General features: G+C 44.5%; 1 protein-coding gene across 1 annotated transcript; it reads left to right on the top strand.

Moving 5' to 3' along the window:
• Positions 1-2,527: 2,527 nt before the first annotated feature.
• LOC109755190 (mitochondrial import receptor subunit TOM5 homolog) lies at positions 2,528-5,000 on the top strand. The gene is made up of 2 exons (XM_020314088.4): positions 2,528-2,761; positions 4,634-5,000. Exons 1-2 carry the CDS (start codon positions 2,681-2,683, stop codon positions 4,709-4,711), a joined length of 159 nt encoding a protein of 52 aa, XP_020169677.1. The 5' UTR covers positions 2,528-2,680; the 3' UTR covers positions 4,712-5,000.
• The last annotated feature ends 8,426 nt before the right edge of the window (positions 5,001-13,426 follow it).

Raw genomic sequence — 13,426 nt, forward strand, 5'->3', positions numbered from 1 at the left:
CCTGAAGAAATAAAAATATCACGAATGCTATTCGCCAAATATGCTTCAATTGCCATCGGCGAAAGTTGACGAGTGAGGACACAATTTATTTCCCTTGGACGGTGCCTTGTATAGTGTCTAACTACGGTCTGTAATGCACACCACCTATTTAAGGCAAGAAAAATCAGATAGTAGTTGGTAGGATCACATAGCATTGACATCGCCCGACTATCTTGAATTCTTGATTTCATGTGAGGTGTGTATTTCATTATATATGTGCGCAAGTTGATTCCTATAGCATCTCATCCCGTTCTACATGCGAGCCGCTGCATGTCTAGCTATGAAATTGGACGATTGAATCTTTCTTTTCTTCCATCTTCATAGCCAGGCAGCTGCAGCCTATATTATTTAGGAATGGAAGGTGCCAGGAATATATAGAAACCTTACACGCTAAACAATCAAACATAGTGTGCTGAAGCATGCGGATGAGAGTTGTCTCTGCAACCGCTAGTGCGACGACAAAGCCAAATTATGACTTGAGAACTTCGACGTCACTTCTTGGCACTTGGAAGGCTTCGTAAAAAAGTGATGGGAAAGTCGTGTCGGCGCGGGCACTACTCAGAGGAAGGCCATGGCTTCGCTTACCATGCTTGTCTCATGGACCGTATGGAACGAAAGGAACGCAAGGGTCTTCCGCAACAAAAGCGCGCCACCAATCATTTTGCTCACCAACATCATGACGGAGGCAAATTTTTGGGTCACCGCCAGGGCTAAAAATCTAGGGTCACTCATGTCGCGAGAGTAATAATCCATGTCGTTGTTTTGGGTCGCTTGTAATAAACTCTATTCTCTTCTCAATTAATAGATGAGGCAAATCTTTTGCCTTCGTTTCGGAAAAAAAACAAAGGGAATTCCATGGAAGCAAGCAGGTTCGGATGAAAATCCTGTTAGTATTCATAGTTAGCATTATCGTCCCCAGTCAAATGGATGTGGCGCCAATGTTTTTTTACTTTGCTAGCTCGATTACCAGATTCACCATGTTCAAGGTGTGTTACCGTGTTTGTGTCAAACATTTGGGCATTTAGCTTACCACGAACTCGCCACTTTGTCTCGTACACAATTTCCAGCTCAGCCTATGTCGACGCGTCTGAAAAGGAAAACACTAGTCCTCTGTTCAATGTGCATCTCCGAGTAAAAATAGTTGTGTTGACAGTTGAGTTTTCTTATGCCAGTGCGTGCAACGTGATTTATTCAAGATAATCTTTTGCACGTGTAGGAAGTGAACAAACGAAACACATTCTTATGCTTGCTTTTATGGTGGGGAGAAATTCTTGGGTTTCTTGTGTAAACAATGGAGGAAAATATAATTAAGGAACCAAAATTATATATCAACTCGTCCTCCTCTCGTTGATCAATTTTCTTTCTCTACCATCACACCTCATCCTCATCTACCGCGGAACTATACATCTAAGTACCAAGGACCTCTTTGGGTCGCATGATCAAGAAACACATGAATTGACAAGAGCACATGAACTTGATAAGGTTGATGGTGCAAAATAGATAATTAATACAGAGAAACTTATATGAATAGTTGTTTGGATGGAACAGGGTAAAAGCATAGTGAGAACGGCGGGCCAACGAAGCAGCCCGATATGAAGTGGTCGATGCTGACACACCGACCAGGGCTCACCTAATGCATGCGGAATAGCGCATGAGACGACGCACGCAGGCGCAACAAAAAACGCCACAGAAAAGGTGGCCCCGAGTGCGCCGGCAGCCTACACGTCATTGACCCCCGAGGAAATCGGCGCGGGGGTACTCGCGAGCGCTGATACACCAGGGAAAGGTTACTCCAGCATCCCTTGTAGGAGTAATTTGTCGAAAAATACCCATATGAGAGCTAGTTTCAAAGATCTCTTTGTGAAGAACACATCGGCGAAAACGGCTGTGATTCTGACACTTGGTTTGAAAGTAATGCATTTTTTAAGTTATAGGAGCAACTTTGTCATGACGCTGAAATCTTTCCTCTTTTATCCAGGGTCATGACGGTCACATCATTCTATGTTTATGTTCTAGACCGCTCTATGCAGACGACACAATGTCCGCTTCTTGCATGACATTGCCAATCATGCCGTCCATGCATATGATCAAACTGCAACGCGTCGATGGACTCATCATCGTACAATTTTCATTTTTTTGAGCCCTTGTACAATTTTCATACCACCAAGAATTGTGTGCATAGTCATTTTGTACTCCCTCTGTAAAAAAACATAAGAGCGTTAAGATCACCACTACTTTTTTTTTAGATCCTTAAGATCACCACTACCGACGGAGTATGTTCGAACCTGATTTCTAGTGGGCTGAATGCAGTGAAATAAAAAGGGTGAGAGAGGCGTAGTCGTGTGTGGGCTCACGATAGTAAAAGGCCCGTGAGGTTTACAGCTTTGTTTATTTTTAGCGTAGAGACAGTGCAGGCCCATGAGGTTCTTTTTAAGTGTAATACAGTGTCCAGATCGCCTGCGGCAGCACGGCCCGATAGTACCAGCAACAAAGCCCAAACCACGATCTTATAAGCTGGCGGAGCAGAGGAAACAGGGAGATTCGCCAAGAAAAAGAAGAAGCGAGAGGAGGAAAAAGCGAAACCCTAAACCCCCGTATTCCCAAACCTTCGATCCGATCCGATCCGACCCGACCGGCGGCGATGGCGTCTGCGCCGGTGGAGAAGCTCAAGAGCTTGTGGAACTCGCAGGTCATGGACGAGGAGCAGTGGGCGGTCAACTATGTACGCACCCCCTCCCCGCCCCCTCCCCCTCCCCCCCTCCCAAGTGCTCTGCTCTGCTCTTCGTTTTCCTGTTGTCTCCGCGTGCGATTGCGCCGGTAGCTGTAATAGCTCTCCTGCTTTTGTTCAGCGCGATTGAGACGATTAGCGGCGCACGTAGGCGATCTAGCTGCTTTTATTCGGTGCGATTACGTTGCTGGTGGTTAATCTTAGATCCGCCTAGTTCGTTTCCCTATTTATTTTTCCCCAGTTGACGCGCATGCTTCCTCGTAGAAATCATACCAGCCACTATCTCGAGGAATAGTGTGCTAGAGGGATTGATTTGCTGTAACCAGTTATGTTGCCTGAATGGCTGTGTTTCCCTGGTTAGCTAGGTTGGGTCCTGTAGAACAAAGAACAAATTCACGATTCTTCTCCTGATCTACTATGGTTATGCAAGAGAAATAGGTTGATGCAAAATCTAGTGCTCTCCTGTCCCTGCAAAAGAACACTAGATGACCATTAGGATGAATTTTTCAGTTTCCCTGAAAGGCCTACTGGCAGGGGATATTCATTACGTGCGCCTACATAGAAAATTCTTTTAATCACCGAAATACCTGGTCTCGTCATCTGGTACTTGTTACATTGCCTGTTGTTTTTGTTTTAAAGCTATTGACCTGGTTTTATCTTTTTGTTTTTCACTGTTGCTGTAGCTAAGGCCCCTTTTTCGAGTGTATTTTTATTGCGATATTGATTGAGAGAGAGAGAATCACAATTGTTCTTTCTGGAGCTAAATCTTAGCATCTTCGTAGTGCCTTACTGTTCTGCCTCTTACATTTGGAAACCTGCCAGATTAGGCGTCGTTATTGCAAGTTAAAGGCCTACTGCCTTCTAGACAGTGGAATTTGAGCTTTGTCAAAAAAAAAAGTGCCACCTCTTCATGGCTGTTTTAGCTTCAGAAGCAAGTCAACTTACTTCATAGCAGTTCCAGGCTTTCAGCTGATAATTTACTTACTTCTCATTAGGAAACCCTAAACCGTTCATATTAGAAATTAGATATCTCCCTGGCCTTCACCACTATCTCGGTTTGCATAATAATAATCATTACCACATAATCTTCAGTCCTTACTAGTGACTGCAACACCCACCATACCTATCCGTGAACACTATTGGAAAGGGGGCCCTGGATTTAGGGACAATGTCAGACATTCCAAGAAAATGTTGTCCGTGTTAGACCGCCAGTTGGCAATATTTCAACTCCGTAACTAAACATATAGGAACATCATCATACAAACGGAGGCCAGAGATGTGACCATGAAAAAATATTATTGGCGTATTGCGTTGTGCTAGTTTCTTTGAATTGAGCTAACCCTGTCCAAACACCAGACAGTAGTACTGTGTAATGGTTGCGTTAGTGTGGCTGCTGTGATGGAAATTAATAGAATCTCGTAATTTACCAGTTAAAACTCTACCACTGGGTTAGCTGGAGTGTATTCAAATTTGCATCATTTAGAGCAATCTGGAACTCATACTTGGCTCTCTACTATGTGTCTGGGTGATTAGCTCAACTTTGGAAACTTGTGCATGGCATATGCTGTGTATCTGGATTGACTAATTAATTTAAAAATATATGCGTGTTATATTTGTTTGTACTCTTGAATTGGAGTTCTGTCTTTTGACCGTTGAAACTTTGAACTGTAATTTGATCTGGATCATAGCAGAACTAAAACGCCCTCAGCCTGAATCCATAACTTGGCACCCAATGTTAGTGGAGAATCAAAGTTATGGCCAAATTTCAGCTCATAATGAATCTATGTTTGTTAGCGACCTTCCCAAATGTTTTGTGAAAATTTTATGCTAATTACACCACTTCTCTTTGTTGCTTTTGATTTACAGAGAGTGCTAAAGGCTGCGGGGATATTTGCTGGATCCATCTTTTTGATGCGCGCCTTTGGTGACATGATGGTAGTTTAAGGACGTGGTAGTGGCTGAGCAGGGTAATGGTGGTTCCATGCCCATTTTCGTTGTGTGCCTTATGATCAGGCTTGTGGATTATTTGTACTCAGACTTGTGGGTTTCTTGTTAAGTTGGTGTTTGAAGCATTTCTCGGCAGGGCTATGAGACGTTCTTTTTGAGTTGAGCACTTGTGTTCTATGAGTAATAAGTTCATGTCCAGTTTGCTGTTAGGTCGCCACAAATCTACGGTTGTGTTGAATTAACAGTCTAATTTCTATTGTTTAGATGAAATGCTTTGATTCCGTTATGTTGTGGCTAAAGAATGGCAAAGTTGAGGTTTCCTGAACGAAAATCATACCTAGCATCTCGTTCGGTGACATTCCAGACGCAATCCCAACAACTAAAACACAGGCATTATCATCAGAACAAAATGACTAAATATGCAACTTAAAACCAAGATTACTTTTTTGAAATGACAGGATTTCTTAGGAAGAAAATAGTTGCTTGGTTAATTAGGGAAGCTGAGTGAAAACCAGATTGCCTGCTTAATTACGAGTGAAAACCAGATTGCCTGATTAATTATGTGTATGAGTGAAAACCAGATTGCCTGATTAATTATGAACACATAAGGGTAGCCCACTCACACGACCCCAAAGAGGGTAGGCGTTATCGTCATCACTCCTTCCATCTTTAAACTGTGAAACAACTTTAACTTTACCGTAGGCGATCATTGATTCAACCCACACTATAGATAACCAAGACTTTGCCGTAGGTCAACTTAGGCTGCAAAACTGTCATAACCCTGAGCTAAAAAAGTAGAAAATAAATTCAAAAAAATCTGATTTTTTTACAACAAACATTGCTTAATTTTCTAACTGTGTGCAAATTTCTGCGATGTAACAACATTCGTGGAAGTTGGCAAAAATAACAAAATCAGCACTTCGGAATGCTTTCAAAAATAATCTAGTTGGAGCATTGATTTTATTTTTTGCCCAGAGCGTTAGGAATGTAAGTTCTTCACGTAAATTTGCACGTATGTAAAGCATTCAACTTGTGTTGGCAACAAAATTCAAATATTTTTTATTGTTCTTTTTTGGTTTTATAGTCATTAGAGTGCATTTGAGCTCGGGGGTAGAAACTCCACGTCGGCGAGAGTGTCCTTCTAATCCAAGCTCAAATGTTGGTTATGTTGCTACTTCTTAGGCCTTGTACAATGCAAAGTGCTTAAGGCGGTGTTTAGAAAAATATATCAGTTTTTCTTAAATATGGCTACTTATTTGTATGGGATAGACGCTTAATTAGCTTCGTTGAATAGTGAACTAGTTTAACTGAATCAGAAACTCATGTAGTCCATCTGTCTTGAATAGTTAACTAGTTTCAAGGCACTGTTAATCGGATGCTTGCTGTACAGTTTCTGAGAACAGTTTGTATTGTTAAGCAGTGAACCAACTGCTACGTAGAGGATGTCTTTTTGGAAAATTCAATGTATGATTATTGAGTAATCATGTACGTAAAGTGGTCAGGTGGCAAAAGTTTGAGGACAGGATCGTCGAGACTCTTCTGAAGTATGGTTACAAAGGCGAACACATGTTTGAAGATTGGCTCAAGCAGCCAGTATTCATCCTGTCCTATGCTCCAACTTCACTCATTCACATCTCAATCATGAAAAGCTCTAAATTTTTTTTTCTAATAGATGATACCACGGTTTGGACTCAAAATACTAACCAGGTACTAATATCAACAGTTTTCGGACTCAAGATACTACTCCCCCCGTCTCATAATATAAGAGCTTTTTGATACTAGGAATAACCAGGTACTCCCTCTGTCCCAAAATATAAAAACGTTTTTAACACTACACTAATGTCAAAAACGTTCTTATATTATGAGACGGAGGGAGTAATTAATATCAGCAGTAAGCACTGACGGTTTTTTCTACAAAAACGCTTTGTTACCAAAGACAATTTTTAACGTGCAGTCGTACTATGAGTTAGCTCTCGTGTTCATAAGGAAGTACGTAACATTGGGCCATGGAAAGACACAATTGTCCCCCCAGAAAACAACTACTTAGGGCCTCCGACCGATTTCGTTGCACAAGCACATGCTCTGAATCTTCAGGTGAGCTGTCTGAGATAGCTATAACACATTTCTCTCTTTTACTATGTACATAGATGTCAAGTGCAATGCTAAGCCTGTAAACCATGATGCTTCGTATGTCCATCCATACGCATTCAGAAATGATAACTCATTCTTGCACTTCAACTTCCTCCAAGACCCTTACGTTGAATCAGTGCACAGCTCCATACCAAATGAAGTAAAATAATGTGGAGGCAATCCTGCATGAGATCTGCATGCTGAAGGATGATGGATACTGTTATGGTATTGCTAGTAGAAGGGCGCGAGAGGGTCGGCCGGGGGTCTTTTTGCCCACGACCGGGCAAGAGGGAAGGGATTTCCTTTTTAATTTTTGCTTGATTAGATTGATACATCTTCTCCTCTTATATAGAGAGGTTTACTTGACTCCCCAGCAAGGCTTACTTGATCCCTAAGCAAGCGACCCTTATATCTAATTAACCCTAAGACTAACGGGCTATACCGCCAGCCCAGACCCATTACGTACTCTAACACTACACCCCACCTGGATATGCAGCTTGTCCTCGAGCTGCAACCTAACCAACTTATAACCATGACTCGACGCAACACAAACCTAACACCTAAAAACAAGCCTTTTACATCTCGGCTTGTTTTATTACTCTCAACCTGAAATGGACTAGGACGCTTTATTTTGGACCCCTGAACATAAGGTGGACACCATCCGCATGTCGGACGTGCACGTGTACAGCCACCTGGATTCCATGGACACCATTTGGACAAAAGGAGTGTATGTGTATGGCCACCTGGAAGTGGTCGCAAGAGCGACCAGCAGAGGCGCCCTCGCGGCGGTCGGCGGCGGAATGCAGTGGTGCTACGCGGTGCGCTCCTGTCGGTGACTCCATGCCTTCTCCCCGCCGGACGGCTGTTGGTCTGCACCCCACAAAGAAGAGTGGAGGGCTTTCGATGGAGAATGGCGAGGAGGGGTGCGCCCCCCAACCACCGATGTCGCAGACTTTGAGGTCGCTGTCCGTGGGGAAAACGGCATGCCCGCCGCCCGTGGGAAAACCGCATGCCCAAGATCCCCGACGCAGCGGACGAGATCGAGGTCCTTTGCACAACGAAGCGCAACTGGGAGGAGCGGCAGCTGCAGACCACGCATCTCCCGCACACGCCGCCGCGCTAGGAGGCCGCGTGCAGCAGTCTGCAGCCTCACCACCGCCGACACGTGGTGGGTAGCGATCCAAGCTGGAAGCGGTGACGGCCACGGCAGAAACTTGATCTGCTGGATGGGGACGCCCTGGGACGGCGGCGGCGCTAATGGGAACGAGGTCGTCGTAGTCCCGTCGTAGAGCATCCCATACTGGTACGAGATGACCGGCGTCGTGGTCGCGTCCGAGGGCGGCGGCGGCGGCGGGGGTAGCTGTTGTTGGTGTGGCGGCGGAGGAGGTGGCTGCTGGGGATGCGGCTGGGGCGCATAGAGCCCGACGAGGAAGGCCGTGATGCTCGCCACGGCCTGCCGTAATTCCAGGATTGCGGCTGTCATCTGCTCCGGGGTGAGGACGAGGGCGGACGGCGCCAGGGCAGAGGGTGCAATCGCCCCTGAGGACGCCAGCACGCCCAATGACGGCGCGCCTGCTGTGTGGGACAGCAGCGCCGATGGAGACACTGGTGGCGGCGAGTAGTGTGTGGCGGCGGCGGGTGCGAAGAACTCGGTGGACGGCTGGACATGATCGAATCCGGGAAAGTTGCCCCCGGCCGGCAAGAGGGAAGAGATTTCCTTCTTAATTCTTGCTTGATTAGATTGATAAATCTTCTCCCCTTATACAGAGAGGGTTTACTTGACTCCCCAATAAGGCTTACTTGACCCCTAAACAAGCGACCCTTATCTCTAATTAATCATAAGATTAACGGGCTATACCGCCAGCCCAGGCCCATTAGGCCCATTACGTAAGATACTAAGCTTTGTAAATTGTTCGCCTTTGAGTTCCGTTTCACTGTTAACATAACAGAGAAAAAGGACATGTGTTGCCATTCTCTAAATTTTACCAATAAATCTGGAATGCTAACTGTAGAGCATCACAAAGTAAAAATTGTCATAAAATCTGGAAGAATCGCACTGTTTACAAATCTTTGTACAAAAATGGAGCATTTCTGAAATAAGTACTATATTCGTGACATTTGTTCTCAACTCTAAATAATGTGAGTAAGATGGATGATATGGTTTGACATAGATGAGGCCAAAGAAATCTTCCTTTTCCTGTGAGACATGTCAACGACTTATAAATTTACTTACAGTCTTGCTTGTTACCTAGCCTTGAATACAGAATATGAATATATCCTCCTAGCGGGCCAAATAAAATCTCTCGGGGTGAAAAACATGTGCATTAACTAATTCTTGTTCCAATGTTATGTGGATGCTGACCTTCATGCGAAATGTATGCGAGGAAAGAAATTGTGTGAGACACTTATCACATACATGTTGGCGCACTACACAACAAACAGTACATAAATAATCACTATATATATCCAACCTGCTTCCATACACTACACTCCTGCTTCATTTACTTAGTTAAATTTGTAGGAATTGATATTTCTTTTCGTCACTAATGTTCTGAGATAGTGGAGGCAACCACAGAATCAGTGGAGTATGTCTCGGAAGTTACAGAGAGTCAAATACGGCATGTGTGTCATGTTTAGGCTGCCGTCGACCTGGTCAATAGCTGTTCTTACCACTACTGGTTTCTGATAAGAGTCATATTGCTGGGTAAGAAGATCTGGCATACAAGCATGGTTAATAATACAGCCAATAACCGGCTATAAGAAGTGTCCATGTCATAGTCAATTGAATAGTCGGCTTGTACAATAGTAAATTTTAGACAAGTACTACTTTATTAATAGTTGGCCCATCTTACAATCTCACAAAGTGTATTGGGTCTCGTGCTATAGCCAGTTCTTATTCTATAGCCCGCTTTTCTTTTCTCTCCTCCAACTAAGCACAAATATAATATTTTAGTCCTTATACCTGCTTATGCCACCCTATTGTACTTGCTCTAAGTGCTTCACAGAGCAAAATTGCATGGACCGTGTTCCCCGAGGTGCATCATTATTATTTAGTGAGATAAACACATCACATCACTAGTCATACACCCATAGTAGTTTGGTCACACATCTTCTAAAATGTTATAAACTGTGTCGCTAGTGTTGAGGTTTCCTGCTGAGGCAAAATTTTGTGTTTTGACCCTTTTGTCAAACAAAATCGAGATCTGACCCCAGTTTGAAAGTTTTTCGAGATCTGACCCTTTTGCTACCGCCAGACCTTCAGGCGGTAGGGTTGCACAGTCTACCGCCGCAGGTTCTGGCGGTAGGTGTGGCTGACGACCGTTAAGCCGTTAACGGCTTCTTACGGACCTACCGCCATAGTCCACGGCGGTAGTCAGCACAAACCTACCGCCGAGAGCCCTGACGGTAGGTTATCATAGTGGCATGAAGTTAACTGCTTTGATTTTGTCTTCAATTTTTTTGCCATAGACATAAGAAACAATAAGCACAATTTCATAGACATAAGAAGTTTGATCACATCCAAATAGTTTGATCACATAACCTAGTTTGATCACATCCAATTAGTTTTGCCATTACGGACTAAGAAACAAGTACCAAATAACATAGTTTGATCACATAACATAGTTTGATCACATCCAAATAGTTTCACGAAGCCAACATAAGAAGTTTAACAAGTTCAACGGTCATCGACCACATAAAAGGTTTCATCCATAGGTAGCAATCAAACATGACGATCATCAGCAGCCACACGCATATATAGTTTAGATGATATCGATGACGATCATCATCTTCAAGCCTTGACGGTTGGTGTTCCTGATAGTAATTAGGATGGCCTGTCCAACATGAAGATTCTTGTCAACGAGGAAGCTCTTCCACCCAACCGAGCTTAAGTGTGTGCGACCGTCCGTGTCCACGCCGTACACACAAGTAGTGACGGGGCCCCTTGCGGTAAGGCGTATTCCAGCATAGCCTTCTTCATCAGCCTCGATGCCACAACTCTCAGATAGGCTCTTTGGCAATTTCTGAATAAGAAAAACATATCAATTAATAAGTATGGATTATCTAAACTATTAACAGTTCCTTGGATTCTACACTAATAACATACCATGACATGTCGATCGATCATGGTACTTGTCAGACGGGTCACGAATGGCACCCCGACCAAGTCAGCACGTGGCAGAAAGTTGTCCCATAGGTTGCACACCTCCTGATCGCTCAGCCTCACTCTTTGAGCACATATGGCTTCCTCAAGTGGGTCTTCATAGTCATCATCCTCATCAAGTGGTGGTGGCGGCGCCATTTTTCTTATATAAGCATTGATTGGATAAAGTTAATTAAACATCAAATATTTGTTCTAATGCAAGCATTCGTCAGATATAGGTACATTCCACCTAAATCAATGGAGATATATAGAAAAACAAATATCTACAATATTCACACAATAAATCATCACATATGGCTATAAGAAAGACTAAACCTAGGGTTCATCATATAACCTAGAGAGGGTTCCTCATATGGCTATAAGAAAGACTAAACCTAGGGTTCATCTAGGTTCTAGGGTTCATCATATCAACTAGAGAGGGTTCCTCGTATGGCTATAAGAAATACTAAACCTAGGGTTCATCAACTAGGTTCATCACATTGCAATCATCTAGGTTCTAGGGTTCATCAGATCAACTAGAGAGGGTTCCTCATATGGCTATAAGAAAGCGGATTGATTTGACTCAAACTAATTGGGGGATTGGCGGAGCTTACCTTCCTCTTTCCGTAGCCATCTCGATCCGCAAAATCCGTGAATCAACGAAGAAGATCGGAGTGGGGAAGTGGAGGAGATGAGAAAATGGGCGAGAGGAAGAAGAAGGCGGCTGGGTGGGTGGGGATTAGGGGTTGGGGTGGGGTGGGCGGGCGGTTGGGTTTATAAATGCCCAAACCCTACCGCCATAGGGCGCGGCGGTAGGAGACCATACCCTACCGCCATCAGACCCGACGGTAGGATGCCTCCCCCACGCCCCCTTCTGTGACCAAAAAATCGAGCAGCGCAGCGGTAGGGTTGCACACCCTACCGCCGAGGCCCTAGGCGGTAGGATCCTACCGCTAAGCGCCCTGGCGGTAGGGTGTGCAACCCTACCGCTGCGCTGCTCGATTTTTTGGTCACAGAAGGGGGGCGTGGGGGGAGATACCCTACCGCCGGGTCTGATGGCGGTAGGATGTACAGACCTACCACCTTTGTGTGTGGCGGTAGGGTGGCCCAGTGTGCATTTTTTGCACCTTCTAACTTCTTTTGTCTTTAATTTTTGGCAGACAACATTTAAACAGCATATGTATGACATATGAAGCACACAATGTATGATATATGATGCACACACCACAAATCTATAAATAAGGTAGGTTCGATACATAGCAAATCTATAAATAAGGTAGGTTCGATACATAGCAAATAAGTTATACATAGCAAATTAACGAAACAGTTTCACGAGCAAATTCATATGGTTCACGAAGCAAATATGCAAGTTTTTAGTTCAACGACACGGCAGCAACTTCAGTCCTTCCCCTCTTCGACTTTCGGTCCTCGTTATCCTTGGATCGCTTCTCGGCCGCCGTCTTCTTGCGGGCCGTAGGACGTGCTTTCTGAAACGGGGATGGACTCTTCCAATCCTTCTTCGGCACATTCCTCTTCTCACGCTGGGTTGGCTGAGTTGCTGGAGGTCCATCGTCATCATCGTACTCCTCCTCCTACTCATCGTCCTCTTCCTCTTCCTCACCATGTTCTTCTTCTGCGCCCTCTTCTTCATCTTCCTCCGCATCATCATCGTCGTCGTTCTCCTCCTCGTCATCTTGAACCGCCCTAGACGACGAGGCTGCATGGCTCGATGAAGTGAGGCTACGCATCGGTGCAGGAGGAAAAACATCCTCGGTGTTTGTAGCGCACTCAAGCAGGCCCACAAGCCGGCGTGCTTTGTTGACGTATTTCTGCAATGATAACGAAACAATATGAACTTCTCGAATGTCCAATGATAACGAAAATGAAATCTGTATTACCTTCACTGTTTCCCTCAACTTGTTCTCACTAGCTAGAGTCCCAGGGACAGCACTAAGCGCATCAGAGGCATGAAAAATGCTTTTGTTCAGCTCTGAAGACTGCAAAGTAATAAAATGAGTCAATAGCACGAAAAGCTGATTTCATCCAACCGTCGGTTCAAAAGAGGTAAAAACAACATACCACTCTGTTCATGAGGGGTCCGTACTCCCTAAACCCGCCTTGAAGTTGTCTGATGCTCTCGTTGTAGGCTTCATTCTCTTAGGCGTCATCGAATAGGTCTTCGACATCTGCTGTCGTCCACTGGGGCCTCAGACGCAGACGATGCTTGATGCCATCATCGTACCACAGCATGTGATCCTCGTACTCGTCCCAGTCAATCACTCTCCTCTCCGTGTCTTTGCGTCCTTTCCACTCGTTCCATTCCTTCACATATCTCGCATGTTCGGCTTCCCAATCCATGATTGATTGATTCTTCTGCCTGCTCATCCTGCAATGCATAAGAAAGAATGTAAAACACCCTTCTTTTATGAATGTAAAGCATC

Source organism: Aegilops tauschii, chromosome 4 (genome assembly GCF_002575655.3).
Source record: "Aegilops tauschii subsp. strangulata cultivar AL8/78 chromosome 4, Aet v6.0, whole genome shotgun sequence".
Taxonomy (NCBI): Eukaryota; Viridiplantae; Streptophyta; class Magnoliopsida; order Poales; family Poaceae; genus Aegilops; species Aegilops tauschii.

Bases quoted from the DNA above. Each gene is read 5' to 3' on its own strand.
- LOC109755190 (XM_020314088.4), top strand. From the start codon at position 2,681: ATGGCGTCTGCGCCGGTGGAGAAGCTCAAGAGCTTGTGGAACTCGCAG. The intron at 2,762-4,633 runs GTACGCACCCCC...TTTGATTTACAG, and splicing joins AGCAGTGGGCGGTCAACTAT to AGAGTGCTAAAGGCTGCGGG.